This window comes from Lytechinus variegatus, chromosome 2, assembly GCF_018143015.1.
Source record: "Lytechinus variegatus isolate NC3 chromosome 2, Lvar_3.0, whole genome shotgun sequence".
Classification (NCBI taxonomy): domain Eukaryota; kingdom Metazoa; phylum Echinodermata; class Echinoidea; order Temnopleuroida; family Toxopneustidae; genus Lytechinus; species Lytechinus variegatus.
The window spans coordinates 80,394,528-80,421,035 of NC_054741.1; the positions used below are offsets into that span (position 1 = coordinate 80,394,528).

Consider the following 26,508-nt stretch of genomic DNA (forward strand, 5'->3'; position numbering starts at 1 on the left):
AAATATGGCAGTCACACACCACCACAATCATTATCATCATCATAGTCATTATCATCATCATCATCATCATCACCATCGCCATCACCATCATTATCATCATCATCACCATCACCATCATTATCATCATCATCATCATCACCACCATCATTATCATCACCATCATCACCATCGCCATCACCATCATCATTATCATCATCATCATCATCATCATCATCATCATCACCATAGTCATTATCATCATCATCATCATCACCATCGCAATCACTATCATTATCATCATCATTATCATCATCACCATCGCCATCACCATCATCATTATCATCATCATCATCATCATCATCATGACCATCATGATCATCATGATCATCGTTGTCATCACCATCATCATCACCATCATCATCATCATCATCACTATCATCATCATCATCATCACTATCATCATCATCATCAATGTCATCATCACTATTACCACCACCATCACCACCACCACCAGCAGCACTGCCACCACCAACAGCATTAGATACCCCCACTCATTGATATCACTCTAATAATAAACCAAAAAAATTACCTTGGTCCATTAGCCTCTTCCTTGACATGAACATTGAGATGTTGGTTGTCAATACATAAGCGATGCACTGTCGGGTTAGAATGAGTCAGGTGACAGATCACCTGATCTTCAGGCTGTGGAAAGACACAAAATCTTAATCCATTAACCCAAAAGAAATTTGGAGGATGAGAACAATTCATATGAATGGAGCGAAAATCTACAGATTACAGTTACACACGACAATGTCCATGTACTTAGATTCAAGGTTTGTTTAAATAATGCATATTGAATGCCATATTTCTTCTGTCCATTTGCTATTAATAGAAGTTTTCTAGCAAAATTCATGTCTTTCATGGTCAATGAATTACACTGCTGATTTCCAATATGAATTTATTGAAATTGAAGATAAGACCATGATCCCAAAGTAGGAGAATGAATTTACCTTTATAGCAACCGTGTCAGTCATGAAGGAGAACGGTACAGGAGGGACATCTCCATAGTTTGCTATTAGGTCACTGTAGTCTATAGTCTTACCATCCAAACGAGGAGGGGTCCCTATATCAACATGGTGTGCAAAAACAGATACTTAACAACCTCTTGATGGTTCATCAAAATAATTTTCATAGAATAGCTATATTTTTCTAATAAATATTTTTAACACACATGTTACTTATATTATATTACAGGTTCAAGGATGTAACCACTGGTGAGTGCGTATGAAGGTCACATGATCATGATTTAATAATGTGCAGCATTAGTATGCTCGTTCCAGCCGAGCATGTTAAACTGAATCACAATGTAAAATATGCGTTCTTTTCAAAGAAAAGGATATGTCATGAGTTTCAATGTGCTAACTTTATAGACAGGTATACGGAATAAGCCTGTAATGCCACAAAAGAGAGCATGTTTGATCTCTTGAACACACTCATAAATGTGAATTATATGTATTCCTTTAATAACTCATTGGCCCAAATTCACAAAGGTGGTTTTTAAAACCATCAGTTGAACCCATGGTTTATGCAGATTTCCAGTAGAAATTACGCTTTACTGCGTATATTAAACAAATGTCCAATGCTGATGCATGCTTTTGCCACAGTGCGCCAAACTGACACCTGTTGCCGTGGGTAAGTATGCTATTTTATTCAGGAGTCCAATGTTTGAAGAGTGGACTCATTAATTCAAAACAGTGACCTCATGAATAGAATAGTGTACTTAACCACGGCAACAGGCATCAATTTGGCGCACTGTGACAAAAGCGTGCATCAGCATTGGATATTTGTTTGATATACGCGTTAAGTAAGCGTAATTTGTACAGGATATCTGCATAAAGTAAGGGTTCAACCGGTGTTTTCAAAAACCACCTTTGTGAATTTGGATCATTAGGTTTACAAACCTATTGCCTTGTGGCAGGTGTACAAGATTGAACGATAAAGATTCAAGAGATAGAGAGAAATCAAATCAAGCAATGTACAATCACAGCAGCCTTGAAGTGATTGAAATATGGCAGAGAATATTTTGTGAATTGATGGATGGTGGGCAAAGGAATAATGAGTATATTCTTATAATGTTCTAAACAAGCACACATTAAATAATACAAATAAATGATTGTATACATGGTCTGACCCATTACATGAAAAAAACACTTAAAAATCAAATCACATATCAACTAAAATTGTTATGAAAACTGCATAGATTTTAGCACAAAACAATTGTTTGGTAAATAATTTATTAATTTTATGAATCATATCAGGTCAGTCAGGATAATAATATCCTAAGCTTCCATTTAATTTTGTCTTATCACAAAAACAAGATTGGAAGCATGGAAAGAAAGAGGAAAATTGATTGTAACAGCATGCTAGTTTTGCATGCTTCGGTAGACATTAAAGCTCCATCTACTGTCTAAATCCTTGCAGCAGCAGGATTCAAAAGTGTACATTGTGTCTTGCAGTCTACAATTCATCAATTAAAATATTGTGATATACAGATAGGATGGCAGATTATGAATCACCAAATTTAAAGAAATTCTAAATATACATGCCTGTTTTTAATCTACCCAGAGTAAATCCAGCATCTTCAATTGTCTTAGCCAGACCTACTGAAGGTTCATCTCCTATTCTCCCAGCAGGTCTCCTATCTAAACCAAGATGGATCTCTCCTCTTAAGAAGGTTCCTGTAGTTATGACGACTGCACTGCTGTAAATAGTCTCACCGTTCTCTACATATATTACAAGAGATTCAAATGAAGAAAATGAAAGTATGAAGTTGCTCAACTTTCACTATCTACATTATATTCAGGTCTCCAGGGGTAAAATCTTGAGAATCAAAGTGACAAGCACAAATTCAAAGCTGTCAAGTGCCATTGCATCTTATTCTTAGTGAAATAAACTTCAATCTACTACTATTACATCAGGCATGGTTTTATTTCACTGGATTTATATTTAAAAAATACATATTTTGAAATAGCTTAGAAACTTGACCCTAAATCAATATGAGACAAAAATACATTTATCTTGCTCCTAGCTTTATAATACCTCATTTTAAAATAGCAAACATAATTCAAATTCATGCAATGTATAAATCTGTAAATATTACCTTGTAAAAAAATATATATTTGATATTAATGATTACCTACAAGACATTTGAGACCAACACTTAGCAGTGTTTTATTTCAAATCAAAATGAATATAGTGTTCAAGTTCTGCCAGGTATTAGATATTTGATTGTAAAGTCAGGTGATAAAACATAACATTCGATAAAGCTTGTTTCTCTGGGCTCGCCACACTTTGTAGTGTTGTTGTCTACATTCAACACTCAGCATGAAGGAGTGCATTTTGGAGTGGGGTTCACAAACTTTTGAGCACAACAGGCAAATAAATACACAACATCGACATCGAATTTAAGAAATTCAACAATTAAATAAGTCTGAAAAAGATTCATCCAAAACCTTGAAAGAAAATTATACTATAAATGGATATGTATTACTTCTTATTTACCCAACACCACTCCTGAACAGACTGGCTTATCACCATGACAACCATCCATCTCACCAACCTCCTCCTCTGTAATGATAAGATCTTCTACTGGAGCAGCCCTGACAGTCAGGTTTGGTGTATGAAGTATTTCATCTTGCATATAGCTTTGGTACTGATCCCTGTCAATCTGGGCCCGAAGTCCCTGCAGTTCACCAATTTAATAAAAAGGACTGATGGTCTGTGCTCATTAAAGACATTTGTTTTTAATAATTAATTTATTCATCATTTATGTATGTATTTTTCTTTGAAAATATTATTTTTGCTTATTTGTAAAGCACTGTGATACAGTCATTGTGAAGAGCATTCTTTAAATACTAATAAAATGTATTGTATATTGTATTTTGTTATATTGTATTGTAATGGTACTGCACCCTTAAATAATCTTTTGGTGAGTCTCCAATGCTTTCTTGATCCCACATTCATTTTTCTATGCAGAAGGATCAAATGAAGGGATAAGATGAAGAGCAGGATTTTCACTTTATACAGTAATTATTTTAGACTTTTATCTAAATCCAGGATTTTCACATTTTTGCCAACTTCTATAAATTGCTGCTAAGGATTCCTTTTAATATCAGTACAGCAACATACTTTCACAAAATTCAAATGCTTGATTCTTGGGAACTGTGATTAAATAAACCCAATCATGCATTAAAGCTTTGAGCTACACGAGTAGGCCTACTCAAAGAATTCGCAAAAATTTCATGAAATTAAAACTACATACCAACATCCCTTTCATTTGCAGCGTTGATATTTTGCAGGGCAACTTGCCTACAAAACACAATATAGTTGCACATTTTTGTCAAGATAAAAAATGTCTCCATTTTGACACTATTATTTACATTCTTGCATTTTTTATGACCAGGATATTTTATGGGTGACAACCCTATATTACTACACAAATGGGAAAAATTGTGGGTACAAGAATTGCTGAGGATAACAATAGGGTTATTGATGCAAGTTAAAAGGGCAGCTACAGCCAAGAGTTTTGAGGATATTAAGCCCTGATTATCCCAAAAGAGCAAAGAATATTGGGAGGGAATTTGTCAAACTGAGTGACAAATGAAGCTCCAAGTTTCTGTGTTAATCATATCGTCATCTTACCCAGACTGCAGGTCCTTTCCGTCTATTCAAAACTTTGTATTGGATGCCAGCTTTATCTGCAAAATAACAAAAAAAAAACTCTTTCACTCTTCAAAAATTGTTTTAGAACTATTTTTTTAATGGCTTATGATTTATCATCTGGTTTGGTACTTGGGATATATATAGATATAATTCAAAAATTTGCTAGAAAATGAAAATTCCTACAAAATGAACTCCAAAACTTTTAAACTAAATATAAGGATCATTTTGATGTAAAAGAAATAGGAAAGAAAATGCATATTACAAAGGAATGTGCTGTATATCATCGCAAACTATGAGAATCATTTGTAACAAGGGCTTCGGATTGTAAAATTTCCAGATACTTTCCTCTAAATGAAAAATAGAGATATGTTGCCTCCACATCAACTGATGAGAAGCATAGTAAGCTCCTTGCAGTATGAAGGATGCATTCAGGAGATATAAAAAAAAATAAAAGTATAGACCTACTAAGACAGTGTAATGAAGTTCAATGAAGAATTCAACTTACCACAAAGTCTAGCACAGATTCCATCCAAAGCATCAACTTCTCTCATAAGATGACCTTTTCCAATGCCTCCAAATGATGGGTTACATGACATTACACCTGACAGCAACAGAGAAAACAAGCAATTACTTGCAATTGATTGTTTAGTGGTACTACAATTTCCCAATTCCCTTAATTGGGAAATACAGAATTGCTGCCAAATCACAAGCATCAATGTCCATTGGAATTTGCATTTAACAAATCAAAATAAGTTCCCATGGTATTTTCATAATAGCAAAGTTACTATAGGGTTAGGTTTTAAGTTATTTTCTGTATTAAGTGTTTCTTAATCATCATTTTTCAACAGGATTTGTTGTTGATTTATTTTATATATCCTGATGTCTGCATTTTAAAAGAGTCAGAATTTTCCCCTCATCAGACATCCATTCGAAACATATTTTAATGTACAAATGAACACATTCTTCCGAATATCCACAAAAATATACTTCAATAAGCAAGTTCTTTCTCATAATATGACTCACAAAAACCAATATTTTTCCTAAAAATATATTTCCAAAATGTGCATGTGTTCAAAGAAATATATATCTTAAGAAAGAGTGCATTTTAAGTATTCTGAAACTTCATTCATCCAGCTCAAATTTTATTATATAATTTGAAAATAATTTCTAAAACTAAAATAACTGAATCAGAATGTTTTAAATTATTTCTGTTCATGCTGAACCAGTGTCATTGTATCTTCTTTTCCTTTATTTCCCATCAATCAGAGAAATAGGTTTGATAAAAAATATGTAACAATGTGATTACGGTACAATTTCAATTTGAATATTTAGCTCAAATAATATATCATTATCGAGGTAAAGTTTAGTGAAGAAAACACCCATGTAGAACTGGCCTGAAATGGATTTTTTTATCTTTCAAAGAAAATATTGTTTTAAAGGCTTCTATTATCTGGAATCTTAACATCAAAAGCAAAAATAGCTGAAATCAGCTAAAAAGTTAAATTCTCACACATTGGGCCTTGAGAGTGAGTCATACAGTACCTATAGTTTCAATCTTATGAGTCAAGAGTAATGTTTGAGCTCCCATACGAGCTGCTGCACCAGCTGCTTCACATCCAGCATGACCTCCTCCTACAACTATCACATCATATCTCTCATTTCCTCCAGTTGGTGTAGTAAATTCAGATCTGTTTCTTAGATGGCGGGCAAGGATTTGTCGACTTCTTGCTCTCATTCCAAGCCACGCAGATCTTTGAGCAAACATCTTGCAGTAGACTCAACAAACTGCAAAACAAAACATGTCACTATTATCTATTAGTACACTTAAAGGGGAATGAAACCTTTGGAACAAGTGGGCTTGGATGGAAAGAGAAATATCAAAGAATAAAAACAAAGAAATTTTGAGAAAAATCAGACAAATAATGAGAAAGTTATAAGCATATATTTAATATTGCAATCACTAATGAAATGGAGATCACCCTATTGGCAATGCGACTAAGATGTGTGATGTCACATGTGAACAACTTTCCCTTTGATGGGACTATAAAATATCCCCAAAATGTCTCTTTTTGCTCTTTTATATGGTGATACAAACCTTTGACCATAAAATGTATTCCATGAAAATCTATATTACAGGCCCTAGCTTCTATAGTTCATGATCTACTGTTAGATGTGATAAAGCGGCAGATTTATATATCTTTTTTAAGTAATGGGAGAGTTGTTCACAAGTGATATCACACATCTTTGTCACATTGCCAATGGGAGGATCTTCATAGCATTAGTGATTGCAATATTCAAATGTTCATAACTTTCTCATTATTTGTCCCATTTTTCTCAAACTTTCATTGATGTTTCTTTGATTTTTCTGTTTTCACACACATCTTGTTTTCATGCACATCTCTATCAAATAAAAATGAAATGAACCCCGTGTGGTAGAACATTGGCAAAGTTTGTACCATTTATGCTTTAATAATTTATCTTAATCTACAATACTCTTCACACACAAATTAGTGATTTTGACAGAATAATTTTCTACAATAATAATTCATCACATATCTTTGCTCAAGGCTAAATTCATTTCTTTAAAATCTTGTTTAATAATAAAGAAGAGACATATTTCTGTATATAAACATACTGATCTAAAAAGAGGCAGAACAAAACACTGAAATGCATCTCCTTCCTTTTATCATGGAATATATTTTAATATCTACCAACCTTTAAGAGATACAGTTGATTTAACCATCATTCTATTTCTGAGTTTACAAGCTTTCCAATGATACCAAACTTGTTGGGGTTCCTTGACAAATTTAAAATCTCATGGAAGAAATTGAGTAATTGCTGAGAAATAAGGAAAATAAGCACGGATTCGGTCACTTCCGTCGGGTCTTTATTCCAGCAATAATAATACACTGTCCCACATGTGCCTATCTGTGTTGGTGATCTTCAGTGAGAACGTTTTTCAGTGTAAATTTCAAGATTTCACAAAGTTCAGTTTATGTTTAACTGTACCCGATCTAGATCCTCGATGATATACTGACAAGTGACAATTAAGCCTGGTTTTACAGACTCTCTCATGAAATCAGTGTTTACTGCAACTACTGGCATTTCTCTTTGAGTCAAAAGTTAGAGCTTTGTCTTTCACACAAGAATCCTGCAAGTGGCCTCTCATTTCTATTTAATACTTCGCTGGAAAATACAATACAAATTTAAAGAGGTAGTGGGTTAATATTGTAACTTAATGATGCATGCAAAATTCTCCCTCAACCAAAATTTCTTGCTGGATTCTGCAAAAACATATTGTTTTACAAAAAGAGACATTTGGAATACGGACTTTTCATCAAGTTAAAGGTCTTATTTAAGATGATTCATATTTTCGGAGAAAACAAGAAAAACATATTTTCAGCACAGTACATGAGAATAAGTGTCATACTCAGAGATGCAAGGGAAATTATTGTCAATATAAATGCACTAAAAAATTACAGAAGAGACCGTTCTATTCATGAATCTATTACTATGGTATTAAGGCACATTATAAAAACTAAAAATGATTGCTGATAAAATATTGTGCATATCAATATCATATCAAATCACATCAACAAATTACATCAGGATGATCAGGTACGGAAATTAAGAAATTCTCCTGTAGGTCACTTCAGGCCTCGCGCACATATACATCGCCTGGATGACACTAATGCATCAAATCTTATTTTAACTTCTGTCCATATCAAATTAAAGAGAAGCCAAGCAAAGTGATGTCTCACTCTGAGGATTCGAACGATGTCAAGATCGGAGCCGAAATAAAAAATAGGCCGAACGTTACATGCAGTCGATCTAAAATTAAATGCACCTTGGCTAAGCGCCATTTCTTATCGATTGCAATAGCCGATGACGTTACTCGTTAGATCTCTGCAGCAAAGGAGGCTTTGTTAAGCCAGGCCTCTTCTGTTTTTAGCTGCACATAGTTTTGTAGAGATTTTTACTCGCATTATTTATAATAAGACTATTCATCTGGGCACAATATATAAGCACAACGAATAAGATAACAATTGGCAATCCTGTATTTTAGGGGTCTAAATTATTTTAGGTTGCTAACTTCAGGCAACAGCTCCAAGACCGTTGTTAACGGTAGTTGGTAGTGCATACGTACGTGCCGGGTATGGCGGGCCGTTAATGCCATTATTATAGGACTAGTATTCAGCTACACGCCAGTCGCCTATGTACAATGATGTAGTAGATGTAAAGTTGTATTTACCAGTGGGGTATCATGCGATATATAGGGGCCAGGGGGTGGTATAGAATAACGGTATACCTAAAGCCGTCGGGGTGTCACGTGACCCGGGACTCATGGCCGGGCCGGGGGGGGGGTATGCAATGAAGAAATAATAAACGGCCCGCCATACCCGGCACGCACTACTGAACTACCATTAACAACGGTCTTGGAGCTGTTGCCTGAACTGAAGTTAGCAACCTAAAATAATTTAGACCCCTAAAATACAGGATTGCTTAACAATTAACATGCCAACGGCAATCTGTAATACAGGAAGAAGACTTGCCCATGTTTGTCATATCATATGTGAACAATTTCTGGTGGGGAAATTTGCGGTGCCAAATTTGCTCGAATTCGGCCGGTGCGAAACTGACGTTAGCGCCCGGCCCTGATAAATCAATCATCAGACTATTATTAAACCTAGGCCCAGGGAGCTCCCGCCCGCTTCGCCGGCGGGAGCTCCCTGGGCCTGGGTTAACGTCAGACTTAGACAGCTGGCAGCCGTCTGTTTCGAGGAGTTTTTTAAAATTTTTTTAAAGGATACACACAAAGAAAATTCACGAAAGTGATGATTATAGACAAATTATATATGAATGGAAAGGTCTTGTCTTTTTATACACAAATATGTCACTAAAAAGTCTTACAGATGTTGTGGAAATGCAAGAAATGAAATTAATAGAGACCCTTCTCAGCCCCCCAGCCGCCCCCAGGCAGACATTCACGCGATCGAAAACAGTCGAGAATAATGACGTCACATGATCGACTACACACTATCTCTCTGTGCATAATACACTGATACACCTTCCTGGTCTCTATTTTTCTTCGAATTTACCGTTTTCTTCATGTGTTGTGATATCCGATTTCGACATCTTCAGACTATAAGAGAACCAGAACTGTGTTGCTTTGTCCATTTTTATTGAATTATGAACTGGAAAGACCGATTTTGTCCACTCGACAGTCTTCGTTGTGTTGCTCTGATTCCAAGCTGTACGGTCCCATTCACTTGCTGCCGATGCAGGTTACGCTGTTTGATCCAGTCAAAAGTCAACTCAAGGTAAGCATGTTTGGAAACTGTAGTCTGTACTTGTTCTGACGATGCATTCAGGTCAGATGACAGATACAGATCTGATATAATTTTAGAATCATGCATTTTGGCATGACTACTATTAAAATTAAAAAGTCTTTATTTTAGAAATAATGTTTTTGCACAATTCCAGCAGATTTTTCTTCACAAAGACTTCAGTCAGATTTCTAAATAAACTGGTCAGGACTCAGGCGATTAAATTATTTAGGAGCACTGGCATGGACCATGGCTGAAAATATGCTGTTTCAGAGGAATGTTTGGCATTATCGTAGTTTTTGTCACCAGTCCATTCACTGCCGTTTATTTCGTCAACGGCGGTGATCCACTCCCATTGACTTTGTACACAACGAGCGCACAAACACCAAATTTCACGATAAGGCCAAATGTTTAAGTTTTTATTATACACAGGTCTAGTACCCAATGCGTTTATGCTCAGGAGGGCCCTGTATCGTATACATCCAGATACACAGAATTATATCACCATAATGCCGATGTCATGAAGCAAGACAAATTTTCAGCAGTGGTTACCCTGATCATGCTGATTCCTGGCCAAAACTAGAGTCTGGTGTTTCTTTCTGATTAGAGTGCTTCTACATATGAATGCGTAGTGCCTTCAACATAAAACAATGAAGATAAATGCACTCTTTGTAATGACACAGAGTACCGTACCTCAAGTGATTCACTACCGCTAAGCGGTAAGTAGAGTGGGGCCTACACAAACATCACTTGAGCGTTGAGGTAGAGCACCAGTGTTCTGAGTGGAATTTTTCAGGTGTCTAAACCTACTATTATTTGTTGTTGACCGGGAATTACATGCCACCGCACGTTGTCAATCATCAAGATAATGAAATTCATACTTTGATTTGATTATTTAAATTATTTCTTTATTTTTTCTCTCTTCTACACACAGATCTGCACACTTGCTGACTCTGGTGACTTCTGGTCTCTGCTCGCTACTTCAATACTGGGAGATTCCATCATGTCCTCTTACTGATTTGGATATAGCCATTTTTTTCTTCACTCTTTCCAGGAGCTACGGTGCAAGTTTTGGACTGATAATGATGCAACAGAAAATTTATCTTTATCGATCTTGGAAACGATTTTGAGCACAGTTTTGGAGAGAACTAAAAAAATTGACTTGGACAGGAATACAGCTTGTCGAAAATAAGAACACACAACTTAAAACGAAAAAAACAATTTTAATGTTATTAGGGCATTTTGCAAGAAATTTTCTTATCAATCACACGTCCCAAATCAAGGGTAAGTCCTTTGATTAAAGACAAACATGTGTACACAACTACACATGTAGTTGAACTGCTATTGCAACTCGACCTTATTACGCTTGAATTTGAATTTAAGACTTACGCTTGATTTGCAATGGAACATAAGTTTCTTGCAGTGCCCCATATTTGTGTTTTGTTATCAGATATCTAACGTGCTGATTTTTCTCGAAAGGTATAATATATTTGTCCTTTTAAACGGTATTTGAATATGGGTACGCCTTTTATTTGTTTTCCACAATATTTATTGCATGTACATGTATGAACAGAAGTGAAATATTTATTGTGAAGCACTGAATGTTGTGTGCTGTTGTGTGATGGTTCATCATTTTTTTTGTTCTAAGACTGTAAGCCTGGTGGGTGTGAGGAAGTGGCCTGGATGAAAGAAAAGTGAACATGTGCCCAATTACAGATTTGCATATTTTAAGACAATGTTGTTTCTGGATAAATATTGCTATGCATTCCCTACATTAAGAGTAAAGGAGAAGTCCACACAATCAAAAATTCATTTGAATTTAAAGAAAAATAAGATATTGCAGGAAATTTCATAAAAACTTTGATTCAAATTTATATAATTACTACTCTAACATTGAGAAATTTGGCCTAATTTATAAAACGATGATATGCTCATCTGTGTCGATGTGCAAATTACACTAACCGTTATGTCACACGCACTAAGTTCTTTTGTATTTTGTTGTTTGATATATTTACATGACATGTAGATTTGATATTTAATTTTCTATTTATTTTCTGAAAAATTTTCAGAGGGATTTTAATTCCTCCAAATAACATTTAGAGTTACAGTTCCGTAAATGTAACCTATTGTGTTCGGATGAAGAAATTCCTATACTCAAATCTGCAAAGAATTAAAAAACAAAATGCCACAAAAAAATTAGAAACGAATGTGATGTGAGTGACAACACTAATTTGCATATCATTGTTTTGTGACTGTTTTGAGTAAAAACAGCAAGGGAAATTACTCTATTCAAATAATTTTTAGTTGATGTGGACTTGACTTTTAACTCATCCTGTACCCCTCCCATCCCAAAGAAGAGTAGAATCTAATCAAGAACTTGAAAATCAAAAGCAGCAATTAAATAAGATTTGATAAATACAGGTCTGAATGGGATTTCACAAGAAAAAAAAGCTGGGTAGGGACGAGAAGGAATAAAAAAAAATAACCATGTTAATCCGAGTTTTGAACCAGGGTCCTCGCACACGACAAAACGATGGCCAACACGTTTGGCCACAGACCATTCCCTACATTATAATGGGCTTTTAAGATATATGAAACAAAGTCCGCTCGCCGCTGTGGGCTAATCATGTTTCGGCAATTCAACTGCAATTTCAATCATTTCGCGATGGATATTGCCGTGTTATTTTGTGGTTCCTGACTTTGTTACGTAATGAAATTTCATAATTTTTTTTCAGTCGTGACGAAGAATGTCTATGCTTTATATTGATTATAATATCAATTTGTCGCAAGTGTGATTTCTAAGTGAAAATATGCTTTGTTTATTCAAATATATTTCTTGAAAAAAAAATCATTTTTTCTAAGCTAAATATCGGTTACCAAAATACGTTAAATGTTCACTTTATTTCACTGTTCAGTAAATTCAAACTTTTATCTATATAACAAGACCAATCTTGTGAGGAATAAACAATTCTAAGAGCAAAACACGCTGATTGGAAAGATCGTCTTCAATGGGCTGCTGTCAGCTCAGCTGCTCACGCTCATTGTGTGACGTCACTCAGCTGGAGCTCGCAAGAGGACCGATGGAAGGCAGAAATATAGCATGAAAATAAATCATTTTTGAGAGCTGATTTCTGCAAACTCTAATGACTATTTTGAAAAGTGAAGTTATATATCTGATTAGTAATACTTCCCCTTTACAATGATGACCACAAAAAGGCATTATAAAGTACTTTGGATTCTTCGGGTGTCTCCTTTAAATTTCTCCTCGTACACAGACGGCTCGCTATCGTGCACGCACCATTAGGGGACTTGCAATGCAAAATCCCCCCGTCGGGGCTCTTCAATTTTTGTCTTTAATGAATAAAAAAATTGACAATTATTGTGACCAAAATGCAAATTAATACTCCCTCTTGGCATTAATTGCCAAAAAACGGAGAAAAATTGAGTTAAAAGGAACAAAAACAGTGACTTACCTCGGCTGTCAAGCAAATTCACTTCCCTGTTTTGTCCGATCTTCAGTACCGTAAGGGCACTAGTTTTCAACCCGGCATAATTCAAAGATTTTGACATATTTCCAAAAATATTTAGAAATATGGAAACTATCTTAATTTCATTCCTTTGTTATTTCCAGGGTAATCTGTTGCCGGTATTTTCTTTATCAATCTGTTGACTGTATGCGCGTAGGATCGAATTATGCGCCGATGGCCTTTTGCACTGAATTGCACTAGTATTCAACCTAGTGAGGATAGATAGCAAATCTCAAAAGGGTTTATATTGCTAAATTAGATTTAGATCTATGTAAGTATCTGGCTTTTGATTAATTCCCTGTTTGGTCTCATCTCAAATGGTCTAGTCCATAGTCGGATGGGACAAGGGCAGATTGAGAGACAGCACTATTGTGGAGGGGCCGAAACAAATATACATAGATAAACTAAGGCACGCACACACATACAATACTATCCTACCTTACCTCGAGTCCCAGTCTTGTCATTCCCTGCAGCAGCAGCAGCTCCAAGTTCAACCTCATTTCAACCTCAAGTGTGTGTGTAGAACTCTCTGTAGCTGGTAGTGGTCTGATGATACTGTGTGCATGGTCTGTGTCTTGTATTGCAGCTCACTGAGCCTGATCAATTGCCCATTGTATGTGATTGAATTGTTCCCCATCATTGTTCACATACCAACCCATACCAATTACACCATACATCCCCCCACCCTAAAAAAATTGGGTAACTCAAAACTTATATTTACATCTCTACATCCTTTATACAAAAGTAAGTCTTATTCAAATCAATATATGGCTAATTAAAATAAACAAACATGACAATCATTTACCTTTAATTTGTTTTTTCTTTCTGTTTTTCTTTGATCTTTTTCTTTCTTTCTTTCTTTCTTTTCTTTCTTTTTTTTCTTTTCTTTTTGTTGTTCTTCTTTTTGCTCTTCTCTTTGATCTTTTTTTCTTTCTGTTCTTTTTCTTTGATCTTTTTTTTCTTTTCTATTGTTCTTCTTTGTTTGCTCTTTTCTATTGTTCTTTTCTTTTTCTTTTTCTAAAATCTTCTTTTTCAGAGATTTCAAAATATACATAACATAAATCAAACATTTTTCTCTTTAATTACATCAATATATAAATATTGTCTATAAAAACGCATTTAACTATTAAAACATGCAAAAGTCTTACCTTGTCTCTGCCTTGTAAAATATAAAATACTAAATACTGCACGTATCTACGATGAAAAACAAAAATATATACATAAAAGGATATAAGTAACTTCATATATTTTTCTAGATAATTTGTCTGATGAAAACATATAAAACTTTTTCTGTTTCATAGTACAAATACATAATATACTGCCTACAAAAAGTAATATAACATAATGTACATCAATAAATTAAATTACCATAAAACATAGGTCTGCACAATGGCAGGCAGAGACAGGTGCAAGGGAAATGCGTTGCTCTTTAATTGAGACAATGCAGTTCTCCCGCTTTAATAACCATTATCTCATCGAGAAACATTCCGAGGGAGAGTCCTCGAATCAACGCCACCACCTGTCCATCATTGCCAACCGGAACAGGGGCGGATGGGCAGGTATGGGGCACCTGTCTCGATGAGAAAACAGTTGGCTTGGTGTGAATTGGATGTCTAGCCTCTTCAGCTGAACACCCACTCCACAACAGAAAATGTAGGTAGGAGCCTTCTCAACTCCTGTTCCCCTGGGGCCAGCCCCTCTATAAAGCGGCTCCAGGGATCCAGAAGGTGAAGAGTAGATCCGATTCATGAGTATCCACAATGGGACACATTCGGATCGATACGTCAGGTCCTACAATTAAGTCTTATAAGCCTACCCAATCATATCACCGTTTTAATAATCTTCTCGTTCTATGATCGGTAGGTCTTCACCATTCATAGTTAAGATAGCATTTGGGATGCTGATATTGGCATTGTGTTTTCGTAACAAGTCAACGCCAAACAACATCTCATCTGCTATCGGAGCTACATAAATCTTCTCGCTGAGTATTTGGGTACCCAGCTTGATATTGATAGGCCCTACCACCATGCCGTCCATTGTCATGTCTCGGCCAGCCCCTTTAAGGATTACACGCTTAAGGATGGGCGGCCGAGGCTGGAGGCGATTGAATAGCCTATCTGATATAATGGTGACAGCAGCCGCAGTGTCCAAAACAGATGTAATGGGCTCTTTGCCAACTGTCAACTCAACACTCAATGTTGAAGTAGACACAATTCTACAAATGACTACTTCAACCTCTTGATCTTTAACCTCACCAGAAATGTCTGGTGGCCATGGTGGATTCCTCCAAGGGACATCTAATACCTCAGAGAATTTCGGGCTCCCTGGACTTGCTTGCGAGTCCGGTGCCCGTGTGCTACCATGGTTTTGTGGCATGAGGCTGTCCTTTAACGGAATGAAGATGGTGGGGGTGGGGATCTGTGATCGGATCGGGGACTCCCCATCTCGGCCGATCCCCGTCCATTTCCCTCCTCCTCGAAGGTGACAGCCCTAAGTTGTCTATTCTGAGCAGGCGATCTTCCCATGGGGCAGGCCCTGCTAAAGTGGCCTTCTTCCCCACAGTTGAAGCAGCCTGTGAAATTTTGCTGCCGATCAGTTGGTGGAAGGCCTGAAGATGATCTTCTGCCTCCCTCTGACCGTTCCGGCGTTCTATTAGATTGATACCTTGGCCTGTCTGATGTACCCGGAGCCCGACCAGAGGTATACTTTGGTCTGTCCGGTATTCCAAGAGCACGGCCGGAGGGGTATTTTGGTCTTTCAGGTGTGACAGGGGCACGGCCAGAGGAGTAACTCGGCTGGCCTCTTGACACCGACAAAAGTTCTTTAGTACTCCGAGACAGATCAGTGATTGCAACAACCATCGAATCCATCTTGGAGGCCCACATTACATTCTGAGCCTCCAGAGCACTGATTCTAGCCTCAAGGCTAGAAGTTCCTTTGGTGGCAGCTTCCGGAGGAGACGACTCCCGTACCCCGAGGTCATTCTTGTCTTCTCCTACAGAGAGCTGCCTTACCTCGTTCCTCAGCCTAGGGCCATGCTTATGCATGGTCTTCTGGGTAAACTGAAACCATTTGTACTTGGTCATGGCTTCATCTAATGTCCCAGGCCGAGAAGTCAGGACATGATGCCCTGCATCTTTGTCTTGGGCACCTTGGCAGAACCTTGCCACGACAAGTTCTTGGACGAACTTGTCAGGTAGGCCTACGAAGGCCTGACCTGCAAGGGTCATAAGCCTATCTGCCCACTTGATGATGTCTTCATCCGAGCGTTGAAAAGCCGATTGGAATTGCATCCGAATAACTTCCGGCTCCTCCTGGAGAGCAAACCGCTTCTCCAATTTGGTAACCAAGTCAGGGAAGGCGATATTTGGATTGCTCTCCTGGATAAGGGCCATGAACTTACTGGCTTCGGCCTCCAACGCCAGACACAGCTGATATTTCTTGTCTGCATCAGACATGCCATGTCTTTCGGAATAAAGTTGAAACTTTGAATAGAAGGCCGCCCAACTTCCCTTGCCGTCGAACGAAATAGTCTTCGGCAAAGAGGTTGGTCTAGAAGGGGGCCTTCTGTCATCATAGTCCGGTACCACAGGTCTTGATGCCGAAGTAAGTCTGGTGACGCGGGGCGGCTGATTTCTTGTTGGCAGCCCCAAGTATCCCGGACTTACTGATGGCCTTGTGGTGTTTCCATGTTCATTGAACACTGAGCCTCCATGTCCATCTCCTTGGGGTCCAGCGCCTTGATACACAGGGTTACTACCCCCATGTTGCAAGTCACATGGTCCTTGGGGAGAGGTTTGCGGGGCCACAGTGTTAGGATAGTGTGGCGGATATCTGCCTCCAGCCCATGGCGGGCAATACCCACCGAAGGCAGCAGCAGGGTTGCAGTATGGAGGAGCTGATTGTCCAATTCCTCCGAATGGCATCATCTGCATCATCCTAAACATCACGCCATACATTTCCTCGTACTGCGCTTGAGTAAAGTGTGGAACGGCCTGTGGGTAGTTATGTGGAGGTGTCTGGGTAGTTTGGTTTAACATTGCTGGTCGGCCACCCTGAGTACTGGGAGCCTGACCATGCAAATCTACTTGGGCATGAGGACCACACTGGAACTGGGGTCCTGGTGGGGTAACTTGTTGGGGACCCTGTGGTGGGAACAGGCCATCGTTCCATCCTGAATACCCAAATTGATTAGCCCAGAGGGACTTAGCCCTATCTTCTGGAGAGGCCGAGGGCTGCTGAGTAGAAGCGCCACCTGGCCTCCCCCCTGTGAAAAATGAGGAGGCCTCCCCGGCCTGTGTCTGAGAAGACTGGCCTACAGCACCCTGTATGCTATGTGCACGGGTGTGCTGTGGCCGAGCCTCAAACGCCTGGCTTACGGGGGGCTCCTTAGATGGTATAAGTGGAACGCTCGTATAAGGCTCATCTCCTTCGGAGCGCACTTCTCTGCGGTCCAAATTACGAGCCGTTGTTGTTGGCTCATAATCAAAGGCGTAAACTAACAGTTCTGCCTTCGGAGTAAGGTCGGCCGCCTCCCTCGCGTGTAGAATGCGGTTGGCGGTGGCCATACCCACTCCAGGCAAAGTCATCAATTCCTCAGACGAACAAAAGTTGATTTTGATTCTTGAAATGTTGCTCGCCATCTTGATGTAAGGAAATAATATTAATCAGTAACAAAAAAGAATCCCAATAGTCAATTGAAAATAAATTTGGGACAAATTAAATTCCCAAATTGAACTGTAATTAACCAAAAATTATCCTACAGACTAGTTTGTCTTGCGGATAAAATCAAAATAAATCTGGGACAAAATTAACTTTTTAAATAAAAATATGAAAGAGAAATTAACAGAACTAACCTCAGAATATCCTGACCTGAGAATGTAATCAAATTAAAATCCAAAGGCTACCTTGCCTAAAAAATCAAATCCTGTGTTTTTTAATTCTTAGAAGAAAAAAATGCAAACAATCGAATGCTTACTTGTTCGAACAAGGATATGTAAAATATAGAAATAATTTCTTATTCAATTATGTAAGTATATTTTTATTATAATTTTTTTTTTGAACAAAAAATAATATTTACAAGTACACTTGGAATAATGAATAGTTCTATATACAATTTATTTAATTAAACACTTTATAATTTATTAATTTGAATGTCAGCAGCACAGCTCACAGCATTCACTCAACAGCAGCAGCGGCAACAATCCAAAAGCACAGCAACAACAGCAGCAACAAAATAATTAATACAACGGCAGCAGCAATTAACAACAACTCTTCAACACAACAGCAGCAGCAACAAGAAAATAATTATTACAAGACTGAATTTCCTGATCTCCTGAGACGTGACCAAAAAAATAATAAATTCCTAACAATTCAACAGCAGCAGCAGCAGCAATTTTCTGGTGTTTTCTCCAAAAAACACCCAGAAATATAATTACAAAAAAATAATACTAACAACAGCAGCAGCAGCGCAGCGGTCAAAGGAGAAAAGCAAATTCAGGCTTGTAATAAAATAATCAACTCACAACATCAATAATATTCAGCTATCCATTCACACCACATACGGTACACAGCTCAGTTCACTCACGTCGCAAATTCACAACCCACAGAATTAGTACACACTCAAACTCAATCAAAATTTCATCAAATTTAATCCCTCTCGGTGGCCCGGAAAAAAATATCCTAACGAGGGAAGATTTAAATATATGGTTAAACAAAATGAATGGATATTTACCCTAAATAGTACAACGAATATTGTTTGTCCCAAAAATAATCCGATTGGCTCCTGTCAAGCTAGCCGCTGAATTCCTTCAGGGCTTGCTGCCAGTGCCGATCGGTAAAAAAATAAAGTAAATTTACGGAACTAAATATCAAACTTTTTCCACCAAAAATTAAAATCTCAAACTAAAATAATATGTTATTTGTTGTGTAATTTATATTTTGGACGAAACAGAGTCAAACAGCTGAAATTAATCAAAAACCTGAAAAATTCAAGATGGCGGCGGCTTTTTTATATTCAGCCACAGCCAGCGCAGATTCTGCTATCGGCGCCGGCTATGGCGAAGTAAAGAAAATATTTTGCCGAAAATAAATTAAAAATCACGTTTATCCTCGTCGCCAATATTGTGGAGGGGCCGAAACAAATATACATAGATAAACTAAGGCACGCACACACATACAATACTATCCTACCTTACCTCGAGTCCCAGTCTTGTCATTCCCTGCAGCAGCAGCAGCTCCAAGTTCAACCTCATTTCAACCTCAAGTGTGTGTGTAGAACTCTCTGTAGCTGGTAGTGGTCTAATGGTACTGTGTGCATGGTCTGTGCCTTGTAATGCAGCTCACTGAGCCTGATCAATTGCCCATTGTATGTGATTGAATTGTTCCCCATCATTGTTCACATACCAACCCATACCAATTACACCATAGGACCATCTTTCATCGCTAGGTTGAATACTAGTGCAAAAAACCGTCGCCGTATAATTCGATCGCCCGCGCACACAGTCGACTGGTTGAAGAAAAAAATAACGGTAAAAGAATAACCAGCATTTGCTCTTGGAAATAAGACGGGTCTGAAATTCAGATGAATTCTGTATTTCTATATATTTGAGGAAACTCTCCAAACGGGTTGAATACTAGTGCCCTTACGCCCGAAGTTCAAGTTACGGTACATAAACATATGGCCATTGAGTCCCTGTACAGATCGCGCTAGAACTTCGGTCTCTGTATTTGGTGAGTGAAGCCAACGGAGTTCAGCTGAACAACCAACATAACTGATAACACTTAAAGATAAATTCCAGTTTTGGTAACGATCTCAAAATGACTTTTTACAGAATCTAATATAATGACCACACAAGTGTCTGTTTGTATAAATAAAAAATATGTGCCAAAGGATTCCGGAAGAAATTGTGTAATTGCTGAGAAATAAGCAAAATAAGCGCGGATTCGGTCACTTCCGTCGGGTCTTTATTCCGGCAATAATAATACACTGTCCCACGTGTGCCTATCTGTGTTGGTGATCTTCAGAGTGAACATTTTTCAGCGTAGATTTCAAGATTTCACAAAGTTCAGTTTATGTAACTGTACCAGATCTAGATCCTTGATGATATACTGACAATTAAGCCTGGTTTTACAGTCTTTCTCATGAAATCAGTGTTTACTGCAACTACTGGCATTTCTCTTTAACAGAGACCGAAGCTTTTGGTCTACGTCAGACTAGACTTGCGCCTAAACCGAGCCATGACCGAGCACATGCAACGTGCACAGTACAGCCGCCAGAGTTCCGGCCCGGTCGGCACATCACACTTCGTGTTCGGGCTGTTGTCGAAAGCATCGCACGCGCACGCCTGGCTAGTCATATTCACTGACACTGACGTTATAGCGTAAGATAATGTGATTGTACTGTAAAAAAAAACTGGCATTGTTCTTTTGGAAATAGATGATGTCGACATGATATCTTACCTAGGCTGAATGGATGGCTGATTGATTGTTTGTTAGCTTTTCAAGGTTTTATTACTCCGCTTGCTCGAATTAATTGCATGCACATAATGTGTGGCTACCGGTATAAAATTTTAGCAGAATCTTTATAGCACAGCTTATATATAGTCTATAAATCCAGAAACATCTTTTTGAAAAAATTCGATGCAGCAATAATACCAAAATATAAAATATTTATTATGTATTTATTATTATTTCATACCTAAAAATGTAATCATTTAGATAAATAAGGAAATAAATGTTAATCAATATAAAACTATTTCCGCTCGAGCCTTTACATATTTCTCAAGAATTTACGAGTCGCAGTTACCATGGCTGACGAAGCTCTTGCAAATGCTGGTTTGCACTTTGATGACTTAAACAAAATACGAGTATTGGAACCTGAAATTCAAAGCCAGACGACAGAACTGAAAGAAGAATGTAAAGATTTTGTGGATAGTAAGTAAATGTTAATTTCATCAAGTATCGAGGCTAATTCATTCAGCTCGATCGACGCCTGTGCCTGTGTGACTGACTGAGCTCTGCGGTGCGTGCCCCTGCTCCGGCGCGGCCACGGCGCCGCCGCGGCGCGCCGGGCGCCTGCTCCTGTACCTGCTGCGTGTGTGTGCGGTTGCCAAACCTTTTTTCAGTTTTAACGTTAATTATTTTACTAGTTTAGAGCTCATTCAGCATGTTCAGGCATGTCAGGGGTAGACAGCCGAAATCGAATTAAGCCACTGCTTTTCTTTCTCCTTTTTAATTTTTTCTAGACAGCTGGCAGCCGTCTGTTTCGAGGAGTTTTTTAACATTTTTTTTTCTTTCTCGTACACATTTGGTGAGTGAAGCCAACGGAGTTCAGCTGAACAACAGAGACCGAAGCTTTTGGTCTAATTTCTTTCCCGTTTTGGTGCTTTAGAGCCATAGACTAGAGGTCAAAACGGAATAATTAACTTTTTATTTAGAATAAAATGAAAAATCAAAGATCCCCTTCAGTTGGGTTTTTGCATTGTAAACTCCCTAATGAGAAATGAGGGGTGCATGTTCGCGAGCCATTTGCATGATCTGTGTACGAGGAGAAATTTAAAAATTTAAAAACTCAAAAGTTGAAGCAGACGGCTGCCAGCTGTCTAACGATAGTCATGTTAATTAGATTCTACCAATCAAAATGCACTGGCAGTTTATTCAAGTCAAGAGAATGTCGGGTCCTGGGCACACATTTCACGAATAAGGCATTTTAGACGCAATGACTGACTTTTCTTGAAACAGCACAAAATAAAGAAAGAAAATAAGAGAAAGAGAGTAAGTAAAGAACAAGAAAAATAAAGAACAAAAGAAAGAGAGAATAAAAAGAAAGGAAGAAAGATACGTAAAAGATTCAGAAAGCAAAAAAAATGAAAGAAGGAAAGAGCAAACAAATGAACAGAAAAAAGAGAAAGACCCCCAAAAGGGAAAAGAAATTTTTAAAATGGAAGAAATGAATAACGGAAAGAAAACAAAGAAAAAAATTTAAAAAGATCAAGGGAAGGAAGAAAATGAAGACAGAAAAAAAAGAAAGGAGAAAGGAATACCAAAAAATAATGACCAAAGAATGAAAGAAAGAGATAGTGAAAAAAAAAGAAATAAATGTAAAAAAATATAAAAAGGGGAAACCAAGAAGCAAAAATAAAAACAAAAGAACAAAAATGGAAAATATTTCATTATTGTCATATTATATGATAGTAATTATTTACATTTAAAATGTAACCTCAGAGAGTCAACAGTGTCCCTCTTTCACTATTTCTTATGTTTTCAATTGTTTGAATTAGACAATATTTGAATTTTTACAGATTTGACATTAAGGTCCAACTTGACTGAACCATAAAATGTTAAACTAATGGTAATGCCACATGTTCAGGGAGGAAAAAAACTTTGTTTTACGTGACAGTGATGAGGAAATTTGAATATTTCATGTTTCATAATAGAGATTATCATCTAAATAGAGCATTTAAGCCATACACTATAAATGCTTATTTTGGTCTTCATCAATTGCCTGTGCAGTATCAAAGTTCCGATGAATACCCCATAGGCTCATGTACAAAATTTGCCATTGAGTATGAGACCATATTCAACAGTCTAGTGCGCATGCGCAGATGCGTATAACGCGTACAACAAAGTAATGCGATGCACACAGTGCAGCATATATGTAGATCACAATTGCGCTTGATGAGGTCATTATGAACTACATATAAGTCACATGTCAATGACCGAAATAGATCCTAAAATGGTGATGTGATATGACTTATCAAATTTCTCCCTCTCTTTTTTTTTTGGGGGGGGTTATAGATAATTATATTGGATGGCTTGATTTCAAGAAATACCAGAAATATTCTACTCATTAGGGCCAATATTCAGAATATTTTCTCAAACTCTTTGAATATTTCTGGTATTCCATTCTGAGCCATCCAATATAATGAAAATACACATCAGTTCCCCCATTTGCATACTGACCATGATGTGCATATAACTGTTTTGTAAATTAATCAAAACTTCAAAATGTCATAATTTTCCTACTTTACAACCAGTTTTGATGACATTTTATGTGTTATGCTTGATTTATTTTTCTCTTATTTGAATCAACTATTTTTTTTTTTGGGGGGGGCAGTGGACTTGTCCTTTAATATGAACTGCCCAGGGCAGTTTAAACTCTAATGCCTCAAAGTGTTGTATTCCTATCTAAAGCATTTCATGCTAATTTTGTGTTGGCTTCAGAGTTACAATGAAGTTATTTGCATATATCTCATCCTACATTTGATTTTTTTTATATGCTCACAAAGAGCAGGTTATGTGGTAAATTCATTAATAACAAAGATATTGCGTTAATCATGTGTACTTAGTTTTTGTTTTTTTACCTTTTTAATCTTACAGAAATTGGAGACTTTCAGCATATAGTAGGAGGATTCATTGACAAAGTGGATCAACTTGCAAAAGAAGTTGAGAAAGAGAAGATGAAGGTAATTAATAGACTAACAATTTGAAAATATGAGTATGGTGACTCTAAAGTGCATCCTAAGACGTCTGTCACATATTAAAAAAGAAGTTATTCTTGTTAATGACCATGCCAACCCTATTTTTATTCTAATTTAGAAACAAAATATATTGTGGAACCTTGAAGACAGGCATATTTTTAAAGAAATATATATATATACATAAGACAAATAGAATGATGTTGATAATGCAGTGTCTTGGTTCTGTGGATATGTCTCTGAAGAACTTTGAACCACCAAAGTTCTAGGGTTCAAGTCCCACCACAGTACTTGTGTACTTTACCAAGGCATTTATTTACTGTCAACAAACTTTGGCCATGTTGGGGTTATTTGAGGAATCGTCATCATAACTTTAAAAGTTTATGGATCTAGTTCATGAAACTAGGACATAGGAGCAACCATGTATCCCTGAATATCATGTGCAAGTTTCAGGTCACATGACCAAGGTCAAAGGTCAATTAGGGTCAACAAACTTTGGCCATGTTGCAGATATTTGAGGAATAGTCATCATACATGTAACTTTAAAAGTTTATGGATCTAGTTCATGAAACTGTTACATAAGAGCAACCATGTATCCCTGAATATCATGTGCAAGTTTTAGGTCACATGACCATGGTCAAAGGTCAATTAGGGTCAACAAACTTTGGCCATGTTGCAGATATTTGAGGAATAGTCATCATACATGTAACTTTAAAAGTTTATGGATCTAGTTCATGAAACTTGGTCATACATAAGAGTAGCAATGTATCCCTGAATACCCTGTGCATGTTTCAGGAACATGGTCAAAATCAAAGGTCATTTAAAGGTCAATGAACTCTGGTCATGTTGGGAGTATGTATTGAATTAGCATTATAACTTGAAAGTTTATGTACCTATGTGTTTATGTATCTCATGAAACATCGACATAAGGGTAATCAAGTATGAATGATTGTTTTGCACATGTCTTAGGTCAATATGACCATGGTCAAAGGTCATTTTGGGTCAATGGATGTATTTTATTATCATAATGGTGTTTTCTTCTGTGAATAATCATTCATTAGCTGTTTTCAAAGGCAGCACCGCTGCTTTATCGAATAGCGTAATGCAAGCGAGACTGCCACTATAGATTACATGTTTTTTGTATTGAATGCTTAATAAAAAGTGCTTGAAACTCTAGGTTTTAATTTTTAAAGAGAAATGACTGAATTTCTCTCTCATTAAATTTCCAATTATACAACTACTTACAGTGGAATGATAATGTATTGATTGCACTGATTAAAGACATTTTAATTCTGATTTCATTTTTTTTTCTATTTGAATTTGTTATTTGCTTCTAGGCAATTGGATCTAGGAACCTATTGAAATCTATATCAAAACAGAGAGAAGCACAACAGCAACAACTTCAAGCATTGATTGCAGAGAAGAAGACGCAACTAGAGAGGTAAAGTAAAGGGTACTCCACCATGACATCAATTTGATTTGAATATAAGATTAAACTAGATATTGTGATAGTATATTTGATTCATTGTGGATGTAAATACACCCTGCAGAGGGTTCAATGTGTAATGCAAGAAAGACAAAAGATGACAAAAATATAAACTGTAACAAAGAAAATCCTATTAAAACCACGATATTGCATCAAAACTGGATGGAAATGTTAGTTTAGTTTATATTCATATTAAGTTCAAAGGTTCACATGAATCGTTTAAGGAAGTGAACGAGACTAGTTGTCAAAATAAATAAGAAGGTGATGTCACAAATTTTTTCTCATGAAATGTGATCCCTTTTCTGCTTCAAAAATGTAAATATGGTTTGGCTACTCATTAGAATTTTGAACATTAACCAAAACATAAGATCATGACTAAAAAGAATTAAAGAAAATTATCTTGGTATAATTCTGCTCCAGTTCCTTGTCAAACATCTCTATTATTGATATTAATCAGATATTGTTTTTGTTGCTTTGTGTGTAGGTATCGCATCCAATATGCAGCACTCCAGAAGGAAGAAGCAGAACAGAGTGAATTCATAGAACAGTTTATTCTAAATAAATAGCGTTTTCGGACGTGGAGGTCATTGATCATGGAAAATACTATTTGTCCTATACTAGTATCTTGTGAGACAGATGAATGTAGAAGTAGGGTTTGATAAAAAGGTAAGCTTGTTTAATACTTGGTCAATTGCTACTCAGTCTACTTTCCATTTTGTCTCATCCCTCATGGTCTAATCATAGTACACCTTCAACTATTTGGTCTAATTGCTATCTAGCCCATTTACAATTTTGTCTAATTTCATGTTTAATAATCTGTTTCTATTAATATCTGCTTGGTTTACCACCTTTTGGTATAATTGATTACCGGTATGTACCAACTGTTGCTTTTTGACAAGGTGCAAACTAACAAAGTGGAAATTATACCAGATGAGCATTAGACTGAATGATACTTAGACCAAGCGATGGATGGAACGAATGGTAATTAG

General features: G+C 37.0%; 2 protein-coding genes across 2 annotated transcripts in view; one reads left to right on the top strand and one right to left on the bottom strand.

Annotated features, from left to right (window-relative positions):
• Positions 1-21,166, bottom strand: part of LOC121409208 (protein MTO1 homolog, mitochondrial-like) — a 29,830-nt gene extending 8,664 nt beyond the window's left edge. The window contains exons 1-8 of the mRNA XM_041601061.1: positions 21,017-21,166; positions 6,244-6,486; positions 5,207-5,302; positions 4,681-4,736; positions 3,541-3,721; positions 2,586-2,762; positions 990-1,102; positions 569-681 (exon numbers count right to left, since the gene is read on the bottom strand). Coding sequence (XP_041456995.1) covers positions 569-681; positions 990-1,102; positions 2,586-2,762; positions 3,541-3,721; positions 4,681-4,736; positions 5,207-5,302; positions 6,244-6,466 — 959 coding nt within the window. The 5' untranslated portion in view covers positions 6,467-6,486; positions 21,017-21,166. The remainder of the gene's footprint in view (positions 1-568; positions 682-989; positions 1,103-2,585; positions 2,763-3,540; positions 3,722-4,680; positions 4,737-5,206; positions 5,303-6,243; positions 6,487-21,016) is intronic.
• A 157-nt stretch (positions 21,167-21,323) lies between these two features.
• Positions 21,324-26,295, top strand: LOC121409209 (intraflagellar transport protein 20 homolog). The gene is made up of 4 exons (XM_041601062.1): positions 21,324-21,490; positions 23,936-24,021; positions 25,371-25,474; positions 26,004-26,295. Exons 1-4 carry the CDS (start codon positions 21,364-21,366, stop codon positions 26,083-26,085), a joined length of 399 nt encoding a protein of 132 aa, XP_041456996.1. The 5' UTR covers positions 21,324-21,363; the 3' UTR covers positions 26,086-26,295.
• Positions 26,296-26,508: the final 213 nt, after the last annotated feature.

What these genes read in the sequence shown, in the direction of transcription:
- LOC121409209 (XM_041601062.1), top strand. Translation starts at nt 21,364, where the DNA reads ATGGCTGACGAAGCTCTTGCAAATGCTGGTTTGCACTTTGATGACTTA. An exon ending in ATGTAAAGATTTTGTGGATA is followed by an intron (nt 21,491 to 23,935) that starts GTAAGTAAATGT and finishes TTAATCTTACAG; the next exon opens with AAATTGGAGACTTTCAGCAT. An exon ending in AAGAAGACGCAACTAGAGAG is followed by an intron (nt 25,475 to 26,003) that starts GTAAAGTAAAGG and finishes CTTTGTGTGTAG; the next exon opens with GTATCGCATCCAATATGCAG.